Here is a 26,435-nt window from a genome sequence, read left to right as displayed (position 1 = left end):
CTGCAGAGGCTCCATGCTTATAATATGAAAGAAAAGGGGCATGATATCATTATTAATAAGTGGAAAATGGAGCATATTGTATTTTGTAGCTTCAGTATAGCACTTCAAGCTAGCATAACTAAAGGTGGCCAAATAGAAGCTCCTTAGGGACTTTAAAGGAAAGATAAGAGTGAATAGAGACAAAAATCCCAAACTAGCATCTCTTTTGGGCCAGGCAGATCATATAAATGAATGAAATGGATTTGGTGTAAGACAATAGAGAGAGGTGAGGACTATGGCAAATTGAAGAGCACGTACCTGACTTTTTGAAAGTACATTGTCCTCTTCCCTCACAATGAACTCTGGGAGAGGATGGTAAGAAGAGCTGAAGGCCAGAGATATTAGCAGTTTGGGGAGTGGGAGTGGGGGCTAGTTGGGCATGGACAGTGAGAGTGAGAAAGCTAGGGCAAGAGGGAGGCAGGTTGCTGAGAAGAGGGAGCAGGTCACTCCACACAGGTAACAGCTTCAAAGCAAGTGGAAAAGAGAGAGTTAGCCTTCCCCTGGAGCCTCTGGTCCCTTTACCTGGATAGTAACAGAAGCTTGCTTTTTGTTGGATTTTTTTTTTTTTTAAATCATTTTAGGGCCACACCTGCAGCATAGGGAGGTTTCCAGGCTAGGGGTTGAGTCAGAGCTGTAGCTGCTGGCTTACACCACAGCCACAGCAACACAGGATCCAAGCTGTATTTGCAACCTACACCACAGCTCATGGCAATGCCAGATCCTTAACCCACTGAGCGAGGCCAAGGATTCAACCTGCATCCTCGTGGATGCTAGTCAGATTCATCTCCACTGAGCCACAACAGGAACTCCTTTGTTAGATTTCTTTAATGAAAAATTTTAACAATCGTGGGGTTCCGGATGATTTTGACTTTTTATGCTTTTTTGATGTGTTTTAAATTAAAACTTGTTCTAATGGGACATGATGAAGTGGCTTATGTGTACTGACAGAGAAATATGAGGCGAAGCCCCCAGGACCACCTGGGGTGGCACAGGGGCTGAGTGAGGAGAACCAGCCAGGAAGGCAAATTCAGTCCAAGATACAGCAGAGTCTAGGCCAGGGGCCAGGCCAGGAGCCTGACTTAAAAACTGAATGGGGTGGAGCCAGGTGGGGGTAGGAGTCCATAGGGGTGTTGGTGGATTTTCCCAGCGACATGGAAAGGTCTAGAGGAGGACAAAATGACACCTTCCTTAGCCCCAGGAAAAATGACTAAAATGACAGACAAATGATAGGATCCCAGGGCTTAGCAACACAAGTGCCCTCAAGTCAGAATGTCTGAGTTCACATCCTGGCTTCTCCACTTGCCACTCGCTGCACCAAGTCACTGTAACTTCTGGACCTCAGTGTCCCCCATCACACACCTGACAGGGGTCCCCCTCTCCCAGGAATGAATGAGGTGTAAGTGCCAGCGTACATGGTGCCTGGCACATCCTGCATGCTCTGTAAGTACTAGAGTACTAGTTATACAACTAGTTATACAACTTCTTTATTCTTGGAGATGAGGGCAGGGAACTGGCTCTTTTGCCTCTACCCTGAGCGAAGGGCTTGGATCTCGAATCACCTGGAACACAGCAGCCGGAGGCACCTCTTCAGAACCACTGCCATGAGGCAGGCTCTGGGCTGGGGAAGGAGTGAAGTGGGTAGGTAGCCTTCTTTGAGGCCAGGTAGGTGGATAGTCACCTTCCATATCTGACAGTCATCTGATCTGGGCTGGAGGTGAGTCTTCTAATGGGACATGCTACTTTTAATCACAAATAAGCTATGAAGATTTCCTGTGAAAAATCAAATTTCTGGAGTTCCCACTGTGGCTCAGTGGGTTAAGAACCCAGCATGGTGTCGGTAAGGATGAGGGTTCCATCTCTGACCTTGCTCAGTGTGTTAAGGATCTGGCATTGCCACAAGCTGCAGCGTAGGTGGCAGATACAGCTCAGATCCAGTGTCGCTGGGGCTGTGGTGGAGGCTGGCAGCTGTAGCTCTGATTCAACCTTAGCCTGGGAACTCCCATGTGCCACAGGTGCAGCCATAAAAAGAAAGGTCATTTGGTTACTGTCTCTCCAATGAGTATTTTATCACCACAGCCTCTCTTGTTGACACTTTCCAAAAGAGGAATCCAAACCTCACCCTTCTCTCCGCTAAAGCCACCCTCCTCTCCTTCTCCTGTTTCAGATCCTCATTTCCTTAACAATAAAGAAATGTCAGATGTTACCTTTCTGGTGGAAGGAAGACCATTCTATGCTCACAAGGTGCTGTTATTTACAGCCTCTCCAAGGTATGTGTTATCAGTTTCCAAAGCACTGAATTATGAGGGTGGTTATTGCCATAACTGTTCTCGGAAATTCAATTTCGGTGGTATTGTCACTGAACTGGCAGGTTCTCTTCTCAAAACTAAGCATCCAAGGGTCCGGGGCATTTATGCACCTGCATTCAGGCAGCATGATTCCCAAAGACAACATGTGGAAGCCACTCAGAAGTCCCTCAGTGGAGGGATGGACAGAAAGTGGTAGTGTCTACATACATTTTCAGCCTTAGAAAGGAAGACAGTTCCGACACATGCTACAGCACGAATGAACTTGGGGATGTTATACGAAGTGAAATACACCTGTCACAAAAAGACAAATACACTGTGATTCCCTTTATATGAACTTGAACCTAGGCTGGTCGACTTCATAAAGACAGCAAGTAGAAGGGTGGGCCTGGGGCTGGAAGAGGAGAATGGGGAGCTGTTTAATGAGAACAGGCTAAGTCCTGAAGACTGATTGCATGACGATGCGAAAATACTTCACGTGAGCATTACTGTTTTAACATTACTTAAAAGCGATTAAGACAGTACGTTTTGTTCTTTTGTTTTGTTTTGGTTTTTGAGGTTTTTTTGTCTGGGGGGCAGTTGCTTTTTAGAGCTGCACCTGCAGCTATGGAAGTTCCCAGGCCAGGGATCCAATCGGAGCTGCAGCTGCCCGCCTCTGCCACAACCACAGCAACACAGGATCCAAGCCACGTCTGCAACCTACACCATAGCTCACGGCAATGCCAGATACTTAACCCATTGAGCGAGGCCAGGGATGGAACCCGCATCCTTATGGTTCCTAGTCGGATTCATTTCTGCTGCACCTCAACGGGAACTTCCACGTTATATGTTTTTTAATCACAATTTGGAAAAAGAGTACAGGGCAGCCACTAGCATAGTCAGCAGCCTTTGTGTGGCTTAGACAAAATGTGGGTCCTCAGGGCAGATGGTGCATGTGCCAGGCACAGAGCTTCATGAGCAGGGCGTGGATTGGAGGGTAGTTCCCTCATCCAGGAGCCCATGTGCCATGAACAACCTGAAAGCTCACATGCTGCAGCCTTGAAAGGCCTGCTCCCCAGATACCAGGGAACTTTGGCAAAGTCACCTGAAATACACAGGTTCTGACCTTACTTTTCCTGAACTCCGGAGGTGACGACTGTGTAACACCATTCCTGCCGGTGCTGCTGTGGCCCCTCCTCCTCCTTTCAATCTGAGTTGAGATGGAGTTGACTGTTTAGAACCACATTATACCAGGACGTGAACAGGGATGAGTGAGGCTGGGCAAAGGGGAGAATGATGCTGCAAGGAGGAGGAAGCGGGCGGCCGGGGAGGAGGGGGGAGCAAAGGGCAAGGACGCCAGGATCCAGAAACAGAACCACTTCCAGTTTGCTAATGAATGTGTGCATCCAGTGGGCCCTGGTTTCCTAAAAGCTTCCTGACACCTCCCGTGTCACCCCTAAACCAAATACAAACTCCAGATGTCTGTTTTGCCACCACGAGAAAAATATGCTGTCCCTGACATGGTTTTCAGTTATGACACCACAGAAAAACCAGACCAATAGTGTGCCAATGTTAATGTCTTCGTTTGGACAAAGGTGCTATGACTGTGCAGGACGTTAGCATTGGGGGAAGCTGGATGAAGGGCATCCTGGAACTCTCTTTACTATCTTCACAACTCTTCTGAAAATCTAAAAGTATTTCAAATTTAGAGTTTCTTTTTTTTTTTCTTTTAGGGCCTCACTTGCGGCATATGGAGGTTCCCAGGCTAGGGTTCTAATCAGAGCTATAGCTGCCGGCCTACACCACAGCCACAGCAATGCCAGATCCGAATCACGTCTGCAACCCACACTGAAGCTCACGGCAATGCTGGATCCTTAACCCACTGAGCGAGGCCAGGGGATTGAACCAGCAACCTCATGGTTCCTAGTTGGATTTGTTTCCACTGTGCCATCCTGGAAACTCCTAGAGTTTCATTTTTAAAAAGAGGCACATCTTAGCTTATTCCTAAATGTATTGAGTATCATTGCGTTCCATTGACTGTGTCTCTGCCCACAAGGAGCTTAATTTAGTCTGTGGTGAGGAAATAGCCTTAAAACCCCAGACAGAAGGTCGTGCTTAGGGAGGTGGTTAGGTGGTCAACAGGTGTTGATTAAATACCCATGATGCATTAGCTCCAGCCTGGCACAGGCTCTGAGGATGTAGCCCAGACAGAAAGGGCAGAAGTCCCTGCCTTCTTGGAGCAGAGCTTGTGTGGGAGGAGGGAGGAGGGAGGCGGAGAGCTCCGTGGGCCCTAGAGGAGCATCACGCCTGAGCTCAGGAAGGGTTCCATGAGAGAGGCAGCTTTTGTGATGGGCCCTGCAAAGTCAACAGGGTTTCAGAAGGCTTTTGTTCTTTTCCAGCCACCTGTTTGAGACATCATTTACCAGTTCCAAACATTGGTTTTAACTATAGAGGTTTAACTTCAGATTGGATTATGGTATCATATGAGGAGAAGGGGGGCATTAAATTAAGAAACCTACAGACAGGTCATTGTATTTCAGAGCAGGGGCGGGGAAACAAGACGTTCGTGTTCCTGTCATCAGAGAGCCGAGTTTCTTGCAAGCTGTGGATGTGTTTGTGGGCCTTTTCATCTCCCTTTGTGGGTTCTCATTCAGGTTCAAAGCACTCCTCTCCAGCAAACCAACGAACGACAGCACCTGCATAGAGATCGGATACGTGAAGTACCCCATCTTTCAGGTGAGCCCCCGCCGTGGCCTGGAACCCTGCTGGTGGGTGCCTGGCAACAACAAGTCCCCCAACCCTCCACCTGTGGACCCTGTACTGAATCAGCTCAGTCTCCTGTACACTTGGCCCCCATCCTCAACTGCCCCGCCCATTTACCATCCATTCAGCATTAATCAAGCACCTACTATGTGCTGGACACTGTGCTGGGACCCGGGGACTCAAAGTCCAGCAGGGGCAACTCTGAGCGATTGGTCAATTGCCCTCGCACTAAAGTGCTAAAGCCCACCCAGGTGCCTGTCCTTCCACCATTAGACATGCATTCCTTTGGGTATGTTGAAACCTCAAAATAAAGAATCCTTCCAGAATAACCATGAGCGAAACACTCTGTTCTCTGAGCCTCATATTCCCCATTTTTAACAAGTTAATCATCATCACCTTTATGTCTTGAATTCTTGGAGAGATGAGCAACTAGGACAACATGAGGAAATGTTCAACTTGGCAAAATTTAAGTGAGTTGTTATTTTTCTAATCCATCACTGATAAACTACCTCCCTGCTAAGCACAAAGCCGTGCATAATATATTACTTTGAACTGTGCATTACGGAAAGGCAGAAAGGGGTTTCCAAGGACAAGGCCAGCCTGGTGCCATCCAGCCAGGGTTCCATCCCACTGGGGTGAGGGAGCAGAGAGGAGGTGGGTTGGGGAGTCAGCGTGCTCTCAGACGTCCAAGTGCCTGTTTCCCTGACTGCATTTTCTACTGAGAGCAAAGTGCCCACTGACCTTTCCAGAATGGTAGCAGCCATTGGGTCTGAAAGTTTCCATGAAACTTGTATATCCAATGTTTTTCATATTCTTTTTCCATTATGGTTTATCACAGGATATTGAATATAGTTCCTTGTGCTGTAGAGTAGGACCTTGTCGTTTATCCATTCTATATATAATAGTTTGCATCTGCTAATCCCACACTCCCAATCCATCCTTCCCTCACCGTCCTCCCTCTTGGCAACCACAAATCCATTCTATCTGTGAGTTTGTTTCTTTTCTGTAAATAAGTTCATGTGTATCCTTTTTTTTTAGATTCCACTTATAAGTGATGTCATATGATGTTTGTCTTTTTCTGATTTACTTCGCTTAGTATGATAATCTCTAGGTCCATCCATGTTGCTGCAAATGGCATTATTTAATTCTTTTTTATGGCTGAGTAATATTCCACTGTATATATGTACCACATCTTCTTTAGACAGTCCTCCATTGATTGACATTTAGGTTGCTTCTTGGTCTTGGATATTGTATATAGGACTGCATATGTCTTTTTGAATTATAATTTTGTCTGGATATATGCCCAGGAGTTGGATTGCTAAATCATAAGGTAACTCTATGTTTAGTTTTTTAAGGAACCAGAATTCTCATTTTTGCAGTAAAAGAACCCAACCACTATAAAGAAGAACCCAACCACTATACCTGAGGATATGGGTGCAAGGATTTGGCGTTGCCGTGAACTGTGGTATAGGTCACAGACACAGCTCAGATCTGGTGTTGCTGTGGCTGTGGCGTAGGCCGGCAGCTACAGCTCCCATTCCACCTCTAGCCTGGGAACTTCCATATGCCAAGAGTGCAGCCCTAAAAAGACCAAAAAAAGAGCTTTTTAAGGAACCTCCATCTTGTTTTCCATAGTGGCTGCATCAATTTACATTCCCACCAACAGTGAAGGAGGGTTCCCTTTTCTCCACACCCTCTGCTGCATTTGTTATTTGTAGACTTTTTAATGATGGCCATTCTGACAGGTGTGAGGTGGTACCTTATGGTAGTTTTGACTTACGTTTCCCTGATAATTAGAGATGATGAGCATCTTTTCATGAGCACACTGGCCATCTGTATGTCATTTTTGGAGAAATGTCTGTTTGAGTCTTCTGCCCACTTTTTGATCAGGTTGTATTTTTTTAGTTATTGAGTTGTACGAGCTATTTGTATATTTTGGAAATGAAGTTCTTAATGGTCTCATCACTTCCAAATATTTTCTCCCAGTCTGTAGGTTGTCTTCTCATTTTGTTTATGGGTTCCTTTGCTGTGCAAAAGCTTAGAAGTGTGATTAGGTCCCATTTGTTTATTTTTGCTTTTTTTTCTATGGCCTTGGGAGGTTAACCTAAGAACACATGGGTATGGTCGATGTCAGAGAAATTTTGCCTTTGTTCTCTTCTGGGAGTTTTATGGTATCATGTCTTATATTTAAGGCTATAAGCCATTTTGAGTTTATGTTTGTGTAAGGTGTGAAAGTGTGATCTAACTTCCTTGATTTACACGTGGCTGTCCAGCTTTCCACACCACCACTTGGCTGACGAGTCTGTCTTTCCCCCATTGTACATTCGTGCCTCCTTTGTCAAGGATTGATTGACTGTAGGTGTGTGGGTTTCAGACCTGATCTCTTAAGCACCTCCCTACTGTGGGGCCTTGGACCCTACCTGAAAATCATGCAGCCCCAAAGAAAGGCCTGTTAGAGTTTGGAGCAGGAGCTAGATGCTGGGAACTGTGCACAGGCCCCCAAGCTCTCCAAGTGCTCAGGGAGGGGGCACATATGCCATCGAGCCTGGGACTAATTGGGGGGGTTCCTGTCACCAGAGCCTGGCTTGCAGTAGGCACTCAATAAATGTTTGCCGTGAGGAGTGGTGGAATAAGACACCTACGGGGGAAGGCAGGGCCCAGAGGAACCAGAGGCCAGTAATTGCTTTGGACTGGGGAAGGTTCCCCGGCCACACTCGCCTCGAGTGACAGTAACGGGCAGGGCAGATTAAGCAGACCTTGGGGACTTTCCTGTGGGCCTGCCCCTGCCCCATAAAAGAAGAAAAGCCTCATTTGTGGCTTGAAAGGGGCCAGTAGGGCTGACGCTGACCCAGAAGGAGGTTCTCAGGGGCCTGTTCACTTCACTTCGGTGCTGACAGGAGAATTTTGGTAAATGAGACGGCGTGGGGTTTCCTTTCCACAAGACTGCACTTAACATCACATGCAGGCGAGAGCCCCACGCGGCTGAGGCTGCGGCCGCCGCTCACACCCCGCTTCATTGCAGGTTGACAGCTGCCAAGAAAAACAACTCCATCAACAGGCCCTTTGACCTAACAAGGGTCCATTTCTCTGTCTCTCACACATGCACACACACACACGTAGGAAAGGCTTGTGCTGGCTGAGTCTGAGGGTGGCACAGCACAGCCCAATTTAAATTCCATTAGCCCCAGGATCTCCATCTATGACAAAAGCAGCATTTCCAGTCAACAGCCCAAGCTTGAAGAAATGAGACGATGTGATGGAGAGGTGATTTGTAACTGGAGAGGCCCTGTGTTCGGAGCAGTTACTATTATGGTTCTTTCCTCTATTATTATTGGTTTGGCCTTTATAAAAGAGAGGTGCTCAGGGAATACATGGATTTTAATAAAGCCAAGGTCCCAACATCTGCCAATGTGGTATTTTAGATGCTCATGACCCCCGAGGGTGAGAGAGAGGAGGGTAAACACCAAGCCTCAGCCACCACCGCTCAGCAGGCGGCCAGTGGTCAAACAAACAAGGGAGGGGAGGAATCATGTTTCTGATTGCTGCCCGCCGCAGGCACTGAGGAGGTAGAGATGGAAAAGTCATGGCACATGCCCTCAGACTCCAGCAAGAAATAACATCGCCATTGGGGGCGATGCGCTCTCCAGTGGGTGATGAGGGACAGCGAAGAGATCTAATAAGCACATCAGAAAAGGCTGCCCAGAGGTGACCACTAAGCTGGATCCCGAAAGAGGGGCCAGCGTTCAACAGCTGGAGAAGAGAGGAAGGGCATCGAGCAGAGGGAACAGCATGGGCAAAAGCAGAGGCCTGAAAGAGACACTGGTAGGTTCCGATCAAGGCAAATGGTTGGGAGCAATCAGAGTATAAAAGGCAGATGCTGTCAAGATGAGGAGGAGAAAAGGGCAGACCGGCAGATGAGATCCAAAAAAGTAAATCAATCCACGGCAGCAGTATTCATAACCTCGAAAAAGTGGAAATAACCCAGACACCCATCGGCTGATGAATGGATACACAAAATGTGGTACATCCACACAATGGGATATTGTTCAGCAGTACAAAAGACGTGAAGGAGGGACATCTGTGACAACAGGGTGAACCTCGAAAATCTCACACCAAGTGAAAGTGTGAGACACGAAACAGCATGTGTTGTATGATTCCATTTATATGAAATGTCCAGTATAGCGGTTGTCAGGTCTGGCACAAGGAGGAAACAGACTGATAATGGGCACAGAGTTTCTCTTGGGTGTGTTGAGAATGTTCTAAAATTAGATTAAGGTGATGGTTGCACAACAATGTCAATATACTAAAAACCACTGAACTGTGTACGTTAAAGCATTTCTTGTTATATGAACTTTATCTCAAGAAAACTGTACATGATTTATATATGTACATTTTTATAATGATCCTTTTTATTGAAGTGTGGTTGATTTACAATCTTGGGTTAATTTCTTCTATATAGCAAAGTGACTTGGTTTTAGATACATATCCTTTTTCATATTCTTTTCTGTCATAGTTTGTCACAGGTCATTGAATATAGTTCCCTGTGCAGTACAATAGGACCTTGGTGTTTGTTTATCATTTTACATATAGCAATTTATATCTGCTAACGCCAAACTCCTAATTTATCCCTTCCCCCATCTGTCCTCTTTGGCAACCATAAGTTTGTTCTTCAAGTCTGAGAGTCTTTCTGTTTTGTAGATAAGTTCATTTGTGTCGTTTTTTAGATTCCACATATAAGTGACATCATTTGATTTGTTTTTCTGTCTGACTTACTTAGGATGATAATCTCTAGGTCCGTCCCTGTTGCTGTAAATGGAATTATTTTATTCTTTTTCATGGCTGAGTAGTATTCCATTGAATATATATACCACGTCTTTAAGAATTCATCTGTCAATGGACATTTAGGTTGCTTCCATGTCTTGGCTATTGTAAATAGTGCTGCTATGAACATAGGGGTGCAGGTATCTTTTCAAACTATAGTTTTTTCTGGATCTATGCCCAGGAGCAGGATTGCTGGATCATATGGCAACTCTGTTTTTAGTTTTTCTGAGGAATCTCCATACTGTTTTCCATAGTGGCTGTACCAATTTACATTACCACCAATACTATAGGAGCATTCCCTTTTCTCCACACCCTCTCCAGCATTTATTATTTGTAGACTTTTTATTAATAGCCCTCTGACCAGTGTTGTGGGGTGATACCTCGTTGTTTTGATTTTCATTTCTCTAGTAATTAGCCATGTTGAGCATCTTTCCATGCGCCTATTGGCCATCTATATATCTTCTTTCAAGAAATGTTTACTTAGGTCTTCTAATCAACTTTTGATTGGCTGGTTTGTTCTTTTGTATTGAGTTGTATGAGCTGAAAAACGATTGCTGTAAACACACATGCAATACTCGATTGAGGTCAGTCACAAAGGATGTTGAATGGCCCAAGTAAGAAAGTGGCAGCACATAGCAGAAGCACTACTGGAAAAAAAATTTCTAACCACAGGAAATTAAAAAGCTAACATTTATAGAGTTCTTGCCATGTACCTGCTAGGCCCTTGCTACGCCTGCTACGTATGTTAACTCATTCAATCCTCATCACAACCCCATGGGGTAGGTAATGTTATCCCCACTTTACAGATGATGAAACTGAGGCACAGAGAGTCTAACTTAATTCAGATCACCCATCTTTTTTTTTTTTTTTTTAATGGCCGTACCCATTGTATGAAAGTTCCTGGGCCAGGGATTGAATCCGAGCCAGAGTTGCAACCTATGCCACAGCTGTGGCAGCACCGGATCCTTTAACCCATTGCACCAGGCCTGGGATCGAGCCCACACCTCTGCAGCGATTCTTAGCCCACTGTGCCACAGCGGGAACTCCCAGGTCACCCAGCTTTCAAGCAACAGAGCCAGATCTGAGAAACTGAGGCAGACCTCAGAAACAGAGGCAGCCCAACTCCAGAATCCTTGCTCTTAACCACTGCCCTGTACTGGTCACAGATTATCAGAGTCTGAAGGGATCATAGAGGGCATCCCAGTCCAAACAGCTCATTTTATAAATACCCAAAGATAGGATGTAAACAGTCTACAGATTTTTCCAACACAGGTGCCTTAGGGCCAGGCAGGTAGAATCAGTGTCTCATACAGGCAGGCAGTAGACATCAGAGAGTGGTGGAGACTGTGGCCAACTCCAAAGGATACACACACACCACGTAAGCAATGAACACTTAGTCTCATGGGAGGTAGTGATAGTCCGTTCTAACACATCCGAGGGCTTCATTCCACTTAAGTGACACCAGTTTGCAAAGATCTGGGACTTTCCACACCATCTGGGGATCCTGACTCACATGTACAAAGGCTGGCTTGGACAGTTCACACCATCAATGAACCATTAAGATCATGGACCCCCAATGGCTTCATCTTGGATCTGGCTGAGTTGTAATAAGGAACAGGTGGTCCTTTGGTGGCCCAGAGTCACGCACTGGAACGTGAACAAGAGGTCTCTAGTCAAACTGGGCCATGATCCAAGGGGGAACAGGGTCATTAAGCCACACCATGTGTCCCGCAGTTCTGGGCAGCCTGATGGGGTGAGAGGTGGGAGAACAGCCCATAATTATCCACTGTAAATGGGAAAAACCCGTCCTAGGGAACAGAGCTTAGAATTGTTTAATTTGACCCTGGGAGAGAACCATGGGGAGACAGATCGCAGCATGCTGTAAGGAAAAATACCCAGCCTATAAAACTTTTAAATGGAGCTTCTCTGCAAAGGCAGTGATCAAGTGGGAGTGCCCCACCCCCACCCCAGGAGGGGTCCTCAGGCAGGGAGGCGTGGATGCAGAGTGTCACGTAGCCTGAGGCTTTGACTGGGTGGCTTTATGATGATTGTGTCTGTGTGCCATTGACCCTTTGCTCACTGTCTCCTTTCTTCCAGCTGGTCATGCAGTATCTCTACTATGGTGGCCCAGAGTCACTGCTCATCAAAAACAATGAGATAATGGAGGTAAGGGGTCCGCTGTGTCCTTGAGTGGGTGGCACACATGGGCTTTTCATTTAGATGCAGGCTTTGGGGTCCTGCCTGCCTCCTTTCTCCCAAGGGCTTCTCATCAGAGCCCCTCCCTAGAAGGCTGAGTGCACTAGTCTGATCCATTTCAAGAGCAGCTGAGTGCTACCCCATTTTAACTGGCTTTAGGCGGGGATGGAGTAAAGGAAATTTACTGAAGAGTCTGAGGCACAGCTGGGACTCAAGGAGCATCATCGGGAAGTATCCTTGACCATTTCTCCCTTGTCATTTGTCAGAGAACTGTATCATCTAAAAGCATTCTTCAAACCTCAGCATGTCCATTGAGGCAGAAGCTGAGAGCCAGTTACAGAAGCTTCCCGACTCCTGTCTCCCTCTCAGAACTCAGCCTGCTCTTCCCCACCCAGCTCCCCTGGCCTCGCTTGTGTTCCTGTCTGTCACTGGGGGTACATGGGTTCAGTGTTTCATTGATGGCATGAAATGTCCAAGCCAGGCTTTGTACATGTGACTCAGAATGCCAGATGTGTGCAAAGTCCCAGACTTTGTCCCTTAAGGAGAACAAAGCCCGCGGATACATTAGAATGGGCTATAATGTATATAAAGCCCCACACCCGGCCATCCCCACCCTGGCCCCACGTCCTTTTCCCAAAAGCAGTCCCTTAGAACTCTTGCTTCAGCCCTTTCTTCCCCTCCCCAGAGCCTCTGTTCAGCCTCTCCTGTGGCCAGGTGTGTGCTCAGCACCGGACACAGCAGTGATGCAAAGGGACAGAGGTCCCTGCCTTCCCAGACTCTGGGGAGGGCGGCAGGCATGACTTCATGTCTGGTGTGAGAAGGGGGCCAGACGCTGGTGGAGGGAGGAGACGGGAGGTGACATCTGTGTGGGGAGACCTGGATGAGTGGAGGGAGGGAGCCACATGGATAATAACCCATCTTGTTAATAAATAAGAGCGTTCACCCTGATTTCTGGACAGAACAATTCTAGGCAGTTTTGCTTGACCTCCTGCTGTAATAGATGCAAAATTGATTCACTTGGACCCCCCTGCCCTCCGCCATCTCCCACATGGTCTCAGGGTCTTCGTCCTCTAGTGTAACCTCCGTGCTGTAGCATGACAACCGACACTTTATTCCCAGTGTCGTCACCTTGGGTACCACTGTGGGAGATGAGGGTTTTTCTCCCCACAGTCGTTGCTTTCCTACTGTCTCCCAACCTCTAATAGGCTCTTTTTTTTTTTTTTATGGTTTTTAGCTTCTGTCTGCCGCCAAATTTTTCCAGCTGGAGGCTTTGCAGCGACACTGTGAGATTATCTGCGCAAAGAGCATCAATACTGACAACTGTGTGGATATTTACAACCACGCAAAGGTAATCCATCGCACTCTTGCTGCCTGAGCTTACCCTGTGCACTGAGCTGGGAGAGGCTGTCTTTGCAGACGCTCTGAGCAGGTGGCCAGCACGGATGCTGGGCCTTTGCATCCAGGACCCATCCTCCCAAGGTCTGCTTCCTGCTCTAGAGGAGGGGTCGTTCGTTCCCTTCGTTCACCCCTCCAGAACACAAAGAAAGCAGGAACCCAGAAGTTTCTAAAGGAGTGGCTCTCCAACACCAGCGTGCCTGTGAATCACATCGCAGACTCTGATTCAGCAGGCCAGGGGTGGGCCCTGGTCTGCATGTCTGACAAGCTCCCAGGTCAAGCCTCTGCGGCTGGCCCAGGTCTCAGCTTGAGCAGCAAGGTTCTGGAACAGTGGTTCTCCCAAGTCTGGGCTCCCATCTAGCAGCATCAGCACATCTGGGAACTTGTCAGACATGTATATTCTAGGAGTTCCCACTGTGGAGCAGTGGCTTAAGAACCTGACTACAGTGGCTCAAGTCGCTGGCAGGTGCGGGTTCAATCCCCAGCCCGGCACAGTGGGTTAAAGTATCCGGTATTGCTGCAGCTGAGGCTCTGATTTAATCCCTGGCCTGGGAACCTCCATATGCCATGGGTGCAGCCATAAAAAATAATAATAATAATAAATAAAATTTTTTAAAAATTAAAAAATAAATCTATATTCTAGGCTCCATCTAGACCAACTGAATCAGAAACTCGGGAGGTGAGGCCTGGCCGTCTGTGGCTTTGCAGGCCCTCCAGGCGATTCTGGTATTGTTCACGGGCGAGAACCATTATTCTAGAACTTAGGTTCCCAGTACTGTCTGCACGGTAGAATCACCTGGGCGTTCAAACGCCCTATGCCTGGGACCCATCACAGATCAATTCATCAACCTCTGGGGGTGGAGCCTGGGGAAAAAGGTAGCCTTCACAACTTCCCAGGTGATACTCGGATGTGCCAAGGTTGAGAAAGGCTGTCAAGAGACACTAGCGAAAGCCAAGGAGCCCTAGCCCGGCGGACCCAAGACCCGACGGCTAATCAGAGTCACCTGGGGAGAGTTTGGAATCTCTGCCCGCCGCCCCCCCCCCCCGCCCCGATCCCCAGTGATCTATGCAGCGGAGCCCAGGAGTCTGTATTTTTAAAGGCTCCCAGGACAATCGCTGTGATTTCAGCCCCCAGGCCAGTCTTCACTCCAGGTTTTCACTCATTTCACAAGTGGGACTTCTGGGAGCAAGACAATGAAGGTAATGAGTCCAGGTACCACTTCATTTTGTTTCATGTACTCAGGACGGGGATTAGCATGTGCTGGGGAGAAACAGTGAAATGAATTAAGATCAAGAGTTAATTTAAAACAAACCAAGTGCTCTTCTTTTGTGTAACTGATGCTCAGCACACACGCCTCCCACATCCACGGTCTCCAGAGGGCCAGCTGGTGAGAGTAATGCTCTCTCTGCTCATTGTGAAAAAACAAGTTGCATTTGAGATGTGATTTTCTGTCTTGAGCCAACATTCCCCGAGCCCGTTCCACTTGCAGGTCCCTGCACTTAAACTCTTGCTGCCTTACCTTTTTTTAATCCTCACCACCACCCTTTCATTAGTGCCATGTTATAATAAGGAAACGGAGGCACAGAGAGGGGAAGTAACTTGCTTAAGGTCACACAGCTATCACTGAGATTTTTTTCATTGTGGTAAAATATGCATCATGTGCAAGTTACGGTTTTAACCGTTTCTAAGGGTACATTTCAGTGGCGTAAGTATATTCACATTGTTGTGCCCCTGTCACCATCACCCAACGCCAGAACTTTCCATCTTCCCAAACTGAAACTGTGCCCATTAAACACTCTCTCTGCATTCCCCCCTCCTTCCCAGCCCCTGGCAAACATCATTCAACTTTCTGTCTCTGAATTTGATGGCTCTGGGTACCTCAGATAAATGGAATCCTACAGTACTTGTCTGGCTTATTTTTGTGGCTGACCTATTTCACTTAGTACAGGGTCCCTAAAGTTCACCCACGGTGTGGCATGTGTCCAAATTTTATTTCTTTTTTAAGGCTGAATACTATTCCATGGTGTGTATGGAATACTATTCCATGCCATGTTTATCCATTCACCCATCCGTGGCTCTCTGAGTTGCATCCCCCTTGTGGCTGTTGTGAATAAGGCTTCTGTGAGCAGAGGTGTCAGTATCTGTTCCAGTCCCTGCTTCCTGTTCTTTGGGGTCCGTGCCCAGAAGGGTAAACCCAGGTCGGGCTCACTCAAAGCACAGGTGCATCTTTGTGTTTACCGTCTGGCCTAATAAATGTTTGAAATATTTGCAGTCATCCTTGGTGCTCCAAAAAGATTTTCTGATTGGTCATCAGTAAAATCAGGCTGCTTCCTACCCACAAATACCAAGTGTTTTAGTTAAGTGAGGGTTTTTAACCAAAATCTGGTTTCTTAGGACACAGCATTTTTTTTTTTTAATCTTAAATTACTTTGCAAAAAAAGCATCCAGCGAATCTCTCTACCTGGGAAGAAAGCCTGATTCGTCTAAGCGCCCTCTCCCCCGTCCCCTGACCTCTTTCACTCAAACTGCCTGGTGAACCCCACGTTGGGGTTGGCAGCAAGGCCTACCTTCCACGGTCCTATCTGAATCATTTCAGCCTCCTGGGCAGGCAGCGTCTTCAGCTCTCTTGTTATTTAATAATGCAGCCCAATGCAACGTGAGCCCAGGCTGGGAATGTTTGTGCTGCAGGCTCAGAACACGTATGGCAGAGAAATGCCTCCTTCATTTGTGTGCCTCTGCAGCCATAGTGTGGTCTTTATCAGACACCAGCCTCTGCCTCCCTCCCAGGCCACACCCCAGAACGTTTCCAAGGATAGCGCCTGCCCTTCCCGATACTTGCGTGGAGCACAGGGCACTGCCAGCGCCCTTCGCCCTTTCTGCGCTGCCTCCCCTGTGCTGTGGATACTGCAGCGCCCACTAGTGATCACCTGCCATGTGGATTCTCTTATTGGCAGATTGTGCTACAGATAGAGGCTAGTCTAGTGAAAGAGACGAGAAAGAAACCAACTGGGTTTGGAACTCCTAAAAATGCAGGCAATTAGATACTAACAACCATGTTTCAAATGCCAGCAAATTCTTGGCAAGGTTACCTCTGCTTTATCAGATTGAATCTAAGCTAATGCAGTAAGCTCAGTGAGGTACCGTGTTGGGAAGAACATGGGTTTAAAAACCAGGGGATGCATTCACTGGTGTTTGTTTACCACTATTTACCAGGAGCTGTATATACATCAGAATAAGAAATGAGTAAGACGTGGTCTCTGCACATGACAAAATCATTGTGTAGAATAGGGGTTGGCAAATTTCTTCAGTCAAGGGCCAGATCAATGTTTTCACAGAGGCCATTCACTTTGAAGTTACTCAGCTCTGCCTTGGAGTGCAAAAGCCGCCAGAGACAATGCATAAGTGAATGGGCATGGCCTTGTCCCAATAAAACTTTATTGACAAAAGCAAGTGGTGGGCCACATTTAGCCCACAGACCTTTAGTTTGTCAGCCATTGGTCTAGGAGATGAGCGCTCCAGTCCAGGTCCGTCGGTAATTGGCTGATGTAAAGCCACCATTCAGTAAATATCACCAAATATAAATGTAAGTACTTATTGTGCTTATTATTCTCCAGTTATGCTAACTTGTGATGAGACAGACTCCTGCACAAAGCAGGCAACTGGGAGTGGTCAGGAGAGAGAGGCAGCCTGTGTCCACAGAGTCAGAGATGGGGAACTCTGAGCCTCCCTTTCCCCACGGGTACAGGGAGGCCTTCCCTCTGTGACACCAAAAGGAGAGCATTTCTCCTTCTTGAAAGAAGGAGAGCATTTCTAAGAGCTCTTCCAGTTCCAGGATGCTATGCATCTATGTGAACATTTGGGTGATGACAAGCCCGCGCACCTGATAAACCTCACCAGGCCCTCCAAGCCTCTCGGAGACCACAGAATTACCTGGTATGTCCCAATGCCCTGCAGAGCGTGGTGCTCCCTCCTCCACACACCCCCCCTTTTTTTTTGTCTTTTAAGGCCACACCTGCAGCATATGGAGGTTCCCAGGCTAGGGGTCGAATCAGAGTTACAGCTGCCAGCCACAGCCTCAGCCACAGCAACTCGAGATCCTAGCCACATCTGCAACCTACACCACAGCTCACAGCAATGCTGGATCTTTAACCCACTGAGCAAGGCCAGGGATCAAACCTGCATCCTCATGGATACTAGTCGGGTTTGTTAACCACTGAACCATGACAGGAACTCCCACACCCCCTCATTTTGTAGCTTGGGAAATTGAGGCCCAGAGAAGTCATTGGACTTGGCCCAAAGTTGCACATGGTTTTTATGAAGACAGGCCTTTGGCTCGGCGAATTAGCCCCTGGTGTCAGCAAGTTCAAGGTTATAGGCTTGGTCCTTCTGTGGGCCAGTTAGCTGAACTAGGTTCTGTAGATACAGCCAACTCCCCTTATCCCAGCCTAGCCACCTACTTTGTCTGCCTGAGCGCCTGGATATCAATTAGTGAGATGAAAGTAAATAGTGCAAATTGTTTGCATGGATCATGACAGCTAACATCGAGTGAGTGCTGACTGCAGTCAGCCTTTGTTCTGAATATGCCATGTTTATCTCATTTAATGCCAGCAATAGCATATTAGGTAGGTATTATTATCTTCCCCCATTTTATGGACAGCAATAAGTGGGCACAGAGATTAAATAACGTGCCCAACAGCAGGCAGCTAGAAGTGGCAAAGTCTGGAATAAAAACTCAGGCAGATTCCAGGACCCCCCTCCCCCCCTTAGCCCCTTCCTCACCTGCCTCCCCAAGTGTGGCAGATGACAGAGTCCTGCTGTAAATTACGTCCCACCAATCCCTCTGTCCACAAGTCTATGCTGCAAGTGACATAGTTCCCATTTGGAAAATGAGGAACTTAAAGCCAGAGGCCAAGTGACCCAGCCCTGGTCACATATTCAGAAAAGTGGGGGAGCCCCAACTTGAGGCCGGGTCTTCCACTCAGTCGCCCATCACCCTATTGGCACTGCCTCACCCCAGTTTCACCCATATTCCGCATCGACCAGCTTAAAGCGCCTCTCTGGCCAAAGGACAGACTCTTAGGAGGTTCAGAACACTGAATTCCACCTTTAGACAATTCAGCCTCTAAACAAAGCAGTGGGCTCTCATTTCAGGGAACACGTCACTAACTTCTGAGCATCCGGCTCCTTGCCATAGAGACTTTCAAGCTTTGAAAACTAGAAGAGATCTAAGTACAAACAGCCGACCCTCATGTCCGCATTTGCTTTTGCATCTCAAACATGAACTCCTCCACCAAGCACGCTTCCAAGCTTCCTTGCCTCCTCCGTGCACGGTAGCAGGGTGGAGGCAGTGCGTCCTAAGGGTTAGACAACACTCAAGCCTTCAGGACCTGAGTGGCCAGCGTTGAGCTCCTGGTGCTGCCCTTGACGCATGTGAATGTTTGCAAGCCACTCTTGTCTTCGTTTCCTCACCTGTAAATGGGAGGTGCTAATCGTACCTGCCTCAAGGAAATTTGAGGATTAAAGGCGGGGATGCTTGTAAAGTGCCTCACACAGTGCCCGGCACCTCATGTGCTGTCTGTAAATGTTTGCTTCTGGTATGGGCACTCCGGGAGTTAACTGTTCATTCATACATTCAGCAGATCCGCATTCAGTGTCTGCTCTCTGCCAGGCCTTCTGCCTGGGCTTTTAAAGTGAGGCAGGTCAACGTCATCCTTCCCATATTGCTTTAGTCTCAGGAACCGTGTCTCTCCATCAGTTTCTCATCCTTGGCACTGTTGATAAACGTGAGCTGCATGATTCTCTGCCGAGAGGTCTGCCCTCTGTGTTGTGGGATGTTTACCAGCGTCCCTGGCTTCTGCCCAAAGGATTCCAGTGGTGCCCATACCACCCCCACCCCCACCCCCAAGCCGTGACAACCAAACATGTATTCAGACCTCCGGCTGTCCCCGGAGAGGCAAAATCACCCCAGGTTGAGAACCTCGGCCCTAAATGCAGGGGGCAGGTAGGCAGCACCCACTCGGAGGATTGTTGTGAGAACTGAGTTAACGGATAGTTGTAAAGCGATTAGAACTCTGGTCTCAGCTCCATCCGTGCACCAGTTATCAGTAGTGGCACAAAGAGACACAAGACCCAGGGTTAAAACAGTGGGTGCTTATTTAGCACAAGTCAGCGGCATGGCTGGGCTCTTCTGGTCTCAGCCAGCCTTGCTTCCGAGGTCAGCTGGCCGGTCGGCTGCGGCTGGCTTTGCTGATCTTGGCTGGCTGCTGTCGCCGTTGATTCAGTTTCACGTGGTTGCTCACGCTGCAGGCAGACTGGCTGGGGCTTGTTTTTGAGGCAGAGGCAGGGTTCTGCAAGAGAGCACGGAAGCACACACGGCCACTTGAAGCCAGCTCAGAACTGGCAAATCTCATGTCAGCCACGTTCTCTTAGCCTGAGCAACTCACAAGGCCAAGCTGTGGAAAACTGGATTCAGCCCTTCGATGGGAGGAGCTGCAGGGTCCCATCCCCATGGGTATGCATACAGCAAAGGATGCAGAATCAGGGCCAATGTCACCATCAGTCGCCCTTATCATACATGAAAACAGGTGCTTTCAGCAATATAACCATCTCCTGCTTCCTCTCCACTCTCCGCAGTTTCTTGGGGTCACAGAGCTCTCGGCGTATTGTGAAGGCTACTTTCTCAAAAACATGATGGTCCTCATTGAAAACGAAGCATTCAAGCAGCTCCTATATGACAAAAATGGCGAAGGGACGGGCCAGGATGTGCTCCAGGACTTACAGAGGACGTTGGCCATCAGGATTCAGTCGATCCACTTGTCATCTTCCAAAGGTTCTGTCGTATGAAGCGTCCCGTCCAGGGAATGTTCCCCGGGGACGTGCCAGTTCACCTGTCGCATTGGCTTCACACGAACATAGAAATCTCACCTGGCATCTGTTTTTGGCTGAGCCAAGGAGCTGCCTCTACTGCCTCAGCTTCTCTTGAATAAGCAAATGCAGCTCCCAGGGGTTCCTCTTGAGAAACAAAGGACATGCCACTGGCCTGCAGATCAGATCGCAGCTGAGTCCGGAGCTAGAAGGTCAACGTGGGGCAGCCAAGCTGACCTCATCCGAAAGCACCCCTGGGGCAGTTGAACACCCGTGGCCAGGGACCATTGTCCAATGGATGGACTGAGAACGAAAAGCCCTTCAGGTTCCAGGAGCACGTCCCTGTCCTGACCCTGACAAGCATTATATTTATGACATATTAAGGACTTTAGTAGCTGTAGTTCAGCAAGAATCAATCATGGTGGCAAATTGGTGAGACTGACACGAATAACGAAGACATCATTTGGCAAAATTTTTAGGGGTGGGAACTTTTTAAAATGTTCATTTAAAAAAAAAAAACGAAAAAAAACAAAAACAAAAACAGGGCAGCCTTGTAGTTTCCAATCTATTTCTAAAAGCTTAACCGTTCATTTTCAATTGAATTGTGTTTAGGGAATCTGTGTTTTGAGATTTCTTTTTTTTTAAACAGTAAGTCGCAGGTCTGCACTGTATCAACATGCATCTGACAAGACATTGCTGATCTTCTAAACAAGGTGAAATAATAACCTTGCCTTAGTGATCATGGTTACATGGAAGAGGTGCACTGCCAATAATTATCTCTAACTCAATAGCTGAAAAAACCCTGCATGCTGATTGTGGTTTCGGGGTGAGAATAAATTCCCCCCCATAAAAAAATTTAAAAAAAAACACAAAAAACATGCATTTGCATGGGCCCGAACCTGTGAGATAGTATGTTTGTGCTTCATTTTTGCCAAGGTAAAAATGTCCCATCACGTCTTGCTAAAAGTCCATTTAGTGAAACTAACATATCCATGTCCTTTCCTAGTTAATGAATGATTCGGGGATGCTTTTGCAGAAATGCGTTCGTAGAGGATGCTGAATTGAGAATGGGGAGCGGGGCACGTCAGAGAATTTACTATGAATCCCAGAGTTTTCTCTGTATTCTCCGAAGATGTCAATAGTTTGTTACTAGCCAGAGAATACGACTATGTTAGATTATTTTTAAAGATGAAATATGTATGATAGGATGGATTCTTTCTGTATTCTGAGAGTGTACAGTATAGGGTTATCTATAATGAGAGTTTATATCGACAGGGTTCCATTTGCTCTGCCATATATTATAAGCAAAAGAAATTAGTGAAGTGCCACAATATTCCAAATAGTTTTTGAGTTGCCACCTTTTTTTTTTTTTCCTCTTGTCCTTCCATTTGAAACCTAGATAACATGCAGTAAAAACCAAGAGAGTGACTTTTACCGTTTGGGATGGCGAAGTTTCATTGAGCCACCTGTTTCCTAGCATGCCTTTGGGAACTTGTGCACAAACCCTAGATTCTAAAGGAGCTGCTATTCATCTGTTGTAGTAGCTCCCTGAGCCATTGTTCGGAGGACCAGAGCCAAGTCTTGTCGCATGGGTATGACCCCTGCAGTACCTGGGCCACATCTGTCTGCAGCACTGGCTCTTCTGTGATGCTGATACACAAAGCCTCTCTTCCACTTGGTCATTTGCAAACCTCCCCAGCCCCTGCCATCCATTGAGGAAGGAAAAAAAAAAAACTGCCTGCAGAGGAGTCCAAGTTAACAGATACCCAGCGCATCCTGAGTCATCGCTGCCTCCCACCTCCCGTCCTTAGAGATGCTGCGAGGATGTTCCCTTAACCGCGAAGGACTTCCCTGTGAATGTCTGATGCTAGTTCAGGGCCTCTGGGCATTGATTTGTACGGTGGCAACTCCTGACGGGCTTCTGTTCTAGTTTGGTGTGCTTTCTCTGTCATTAAAAGAAAATGATTTTCCCAAGCCATGCCTTGTTTGTATGGTATCAGTCAGCTCCTTACCCCACAGCAGGAGCCTGAGAACTTCATTCAGTGAAGAGATTGGGGAAATGCAACCCCCAGCAAAAACCAAGGGATGTGAAGGAGTTCCTGTCGTGGCGCAGTGGTTAACGAATCCCATTAGGAACCATGAGGTGGCGGTTCGATCCCTGGCCTTGCTCAGTGGGTTAAGGATCCGGCGTTGCCGTGAGCTGTGGTGTAGGTCGCAGACGTGGCTCGGATCCCGTGTTGCTGTGGCTGTGGTGCAGGCTGGTGGCTACAGCTCCGATTAGACCCCTAGCCTGGGAATCTCCATATGCCGCGGGAGCGGGAGTGGCTCAAGAAAAGGCAAAAAAACAAACAAACAAGCAAAACAAGGGACGTGAAGACGCTGCATATGAGATCAGTGCTTGTGTCATTGACCGCCCTCCACTCTGCCAACTGGAACCTGGCTAAACCCAGCGCCAGTCCCCTGGGTCTGCGCGCACCGCGGGGTGCCGCCCAGGGGCTTCCCATCAGGCAGAGGACATAGAGGCGCCTCTTGCCTCCTGCAGCCAATTCACCTGCAGAGGCTGGAGTTCCTGCTGTCATTTGAGTGTCTAGATGAAGCTTTGGAGGGTTGGAGAAATGCAGGGCATGGCCCCAGCAGAGGCCAGCCTGAAGTGATGTTCGTGGCTGGTGGCAGCATTCTGGGACTGGGGGGAGGGACGAGGGACATGGAGGGACATGGAGCTTTCCCCTTGGGTGCCATCATCACTAAGGTCAAACCAAGTCCCCAGCTGGTGTCCTCTGGCTCCTCGCCTAGCCTGGGTCCAACTCAGGTCTGGTGAATACCCTGGTCCATCCGCAGGTCTGTTTCTTCTTTAGGAAGCAGCCGAAGCACCTGAGTGCCGGGGCTAGAACTCTGGGTCGGGCCAGGAGAACAGAAGGTCACTTTATTTTTGACAGCGCATCACCCTCTGTGAGCAAGTGAGCAAGGCATTTGATGTGTTCCTTTTGCGGCATTTGTCTTTTGCTTGTCCAACCCAGGGCTCTGTCTTCCAGTCCTGAGCGACTGTGCCAAAGCCCTTAGCATCTGGGGGAGGCAGGGGAGCCAGCCTGCCTGACACAGGGCTCCCCTGAGCCCCTTCTTTGGCAGTGAGAAACCAGAAGTACATGCCTGCAGACATGGGAATAAACACGAAGGTCTGGACTCGGCTTCTGCTGCCCCCTCCCCGCAATGTGTGATTGGCCTCATACATACCATGCTCGAGTGCCATCCGTTCTCCCCCAAAGACGGATTCTTCACCCCAAAACAGAGATCAAAGTGTGAGCTTCCAGCACAAAAGGGGTCCAGGCAGAAGCTAGAAGAAAGTGCAGTCAGTTAGAACTGGATGGAGGGCCCCCCCCCCCAAGATTCTGTAGTTCTGTGATTCCTTGTGGCTCACGTGGTTTTTTTTCCCTGTGAAGCCCCAGGCAAAAAGTTTTACTCCAGCTGGGTAATGTTTCACCTGGTGTCGCCTCCTCAAGGTTGTGTTATCTAGCCTTTACTAACCTCAGGCCTGGGCTCTCCGTGTGGAGAAAGGGTGAGGGCCCTAGGCAATTCTTTGAGAAAAATCTCCTTTCCCCATCCTGGGCTCTCTGCCTTTTTTCAGAATCCAGCGCTCCCCCGCCTCCACCCCCTGCCCTGTGTACGCCAGCTTGAGTCACAGATGTGCAGTGGCGGAAATACATCCTGCCACTTCTAACTCCCTTTCCCACCCACCCCCGCCCCATGGACACCCCCCACAGAAAGCAAACCGCCTCCTGGCATGTCCGTTTCAAGGTTCAAGTCAGGGAGAAATTCACCCAGAACCTTCTGATGCAGGCCTGAAACCCTGGCTTTCCCAGCCCATTCAGCAACCCCCCACCCCCGACCCCAACTCACTTTGACACAGTGGACAAGTTACTATGCAGTCTAGTTCTCATTTTCTGCTTTTGAGAAATCAGGTTTAAATAGGACTAGTTAAGAAGGTTGGTGGGAAGCTTAGAGGAGATAGTTTGTGCGGGTCCTGCGCTTGTAGCAGCAGAGCAAGTATGTTGCGAACCCCTAGACTGAGCAGAGAGGAGAAAATGATGACTCACCCAAGGAAAGGAAGGTTAATGATTTTGCCATTCATTTTGGGAACTTTCTTCTACAGTGATTCCCATGGTGGTTTATGATTCTTTAGGATTTCGCTACTATTCCAGGGGGTGTGGGGAGATCCCCCCCAAAACAGTTCAGTGGCAAACCTCATTCCTAGTAGAGTGCTTTGCACAAAGTCGGTGATGGAGAAATGTTTAACTTGGGAGTTCCCTGGTGGCCGAGCAGTTAAGGATCTGGCATCGCTGCTGTGGCACAAGTTCGATCCCTTGCCCAGGAAATTGTGCATACCACAGGCACGGCCAAAAAAGAAAAAACAAAAATGTCTAACTTAATGGAAGCCAAGTTCAACTAGACTTGCTTTCACAAAAGACCATTTCCTAAGTACTAGATTTGCAGTGGTTAATTCTCCCAAACTCCTCATCTACTCAAGAAGGTGAGATCACGTTTGTGACTCATGGGACATAAGGCCTCCTAAATGACTCAGCAGGGAGCAGACCCACCGGGGCCAACTCTCAGTCCAGGGCTGAGGACCAAGACTCTTTGGGGAGGACGAGGGAGTCATCAATTCCCAAATGAAACAACCTGCTAGATGTCGACGCCAGAAAAACCCAGGATCGCTGTCCTCCTCGAGTCAGCAGCTAAGCCCATGTCCTTTGCTGCCACTTAAGTGTGTAGACACTGACTCCCCATCCCTCTACCAGGAAATCTCCCTGGTGAGGACTTCAGGTCGCCCCCGTTCCTCTCAGCTGGCCAATGCCTTGAATAAAGCAACACGTGCCTTTAGATGGAACTGTGACAGAAGCTGGTAGGATGCCTATTTTTGCATCCTCTTTAAAAATAACCCAGCACATTTTAAACTTCCTGCTTCATAGGAAAAAAAAAAAAAATAGAATTCGAACTCAGCAATCACATTGCACATTAGTTCCCATTCCTGATGAGGCAGTCAGATAACGAGCGCCCCGCAAAAGGACACATCTCCCAGTTTAGCTCTGAATATGAAAAGACAATCTGTCTGCGTGAATGGACAATTAAAAGAGATGCCCTGATGTCGCCGATGTGTTCTGGGGATGTTGCTCTTCCGAGTTAACCTTTGGATGAGTTCTGAATTTTAACACCATCTCAAAATGCTGAGACTAAGCTGAGAGGAGGGGAGGCAGGTGGTATAACAGAGGGACTCTGGGCACCAAATCTCGCCTCTGGGCCCATGGCCACCATCAGCTACTTGGGTGACCTTGGCTGGGCTATTGTGACCCTGTTTCCTCAACTCCAAAGGAGAGCAGTTCTGAGCTGATGTTCTATCACGTAGTCCGGGACATGTCACACACACTCCTCTTAACTGCATTTATACATCACAAATTTCTACGTATTAGAATGGTGGTGACACCATTTAGTGTAATAGCACATTCTGGATTGCCCCCAGGAGGGCTTGGGAAAAGGGACTTCTGTGTATGACGAGGTCGTGGGTAAAACAGGAAACCAAATTAAAGCCTTGCAGTGAGGCTCCAAGGGTATTTTATCATGAGGGTGCATCTCACCAGATCGTGGCTTCATGACTGCCATCTCCTTTCGTTTTGTTTTTTATACTTTTTGTTCTTAAATCATCATAGATTCACAGGAAGTAGTGAAGATAGTACAGAGAGGGAGTTCTCGTCGTGGCTCAGGAGAAATGAATCTGACTGGTATCCATGAAGATGCAGGTTCGATCCCTGGCCTCCCTTAGTGGGTCAAGGATCCAGCATTGCCGTGAGTTGTGATATAGGTCACCGATGTGGCTCCAATCCCATGTTGCTGTGGCTATGGTATAGGCTGAAGGCTACAGCTCTGATTCAACCCCTAGCCTGGGAACTTCCATATGCCATGGGTGTGGCCCTAAAAAAAAAAAAAAGTGGTACAGAGAGGTCCTATGTACTCTTCACCCAGTTTCTCCCAATGGTACCCAAATCTCAAGTACCTCTAGTATAAAACCAAACCAGGAAGTGGAC

The 26,435-nt window shown here is 47.9% G+C and overlaps 1 protein-coding gene across 4 annotated transcripts in view; it reads left to right on the top strand.

Moving 5' to 3' along the window:
* Positions 1 to 22,335, top strand: part of ABTB3 (ankyrin repeat and BTB domain containing 3) — a 315,516-nt gene extending 293,181 nt beyond the window's left edge. For 2 of the 4 annotated variants that reach the window (XM_013988219.3, XM_003126078.7), the window contains 5 exons: positions 2,204 to 2,306; positions 4,976 to 5,057; positions 12,003 to 12,071; positions 13,336 to 13,449; positions 20,131 to 22,335. In XM_013988219.3, coding sequence (XP_013843673.2) covers positions 2,204 to 2,306; positions 4,976 to 5,057; positions 12,003 to 12,071; positions 13,336 to 13,449; positions 20,131 to 20,340 — 578 coding nt within the window. In that variant the 3' untranslated portion in view covers positions 20,341 to 22,335. The remainder of the gene's footprint in view (positions 1 to 2,203; positions 2,307 to 4,975; positions 5,058 to 12,002; positions 12,072 to 13,335; positions 13,450 to 20,130) is intronic. The other 2 variants (XM_021091555.2, XM_013988218.3) reach the window with 1 other exon arrangement.
* Positions 22,336 to 26,435: the final 4,100 nt, after the last annotated feature.

This window comes from Sus scrofa, chromosome 5 (assembly GCF_054392235.1).
Source record: "Sus scrofa isolate SSC_HxYL_T2T_F1_AM1 chromosome 5, Sscrofa_HxYL_maternal_Yorkshire_Landrace_v2.0, whole genome shotgun sequence".
In the NCBI taxonomy this organism is placed as follows: Eukaryota; Metazoa; Chordata; class Mammalia; order Artiodactyla; family Suidae; genus Sus; species Sus scrofa.
The sequence above is the reverse complement of the archived record's forward strand: the minus strand, read 5'-3'. Positions and strand labels throughout refer to the sequence as shown.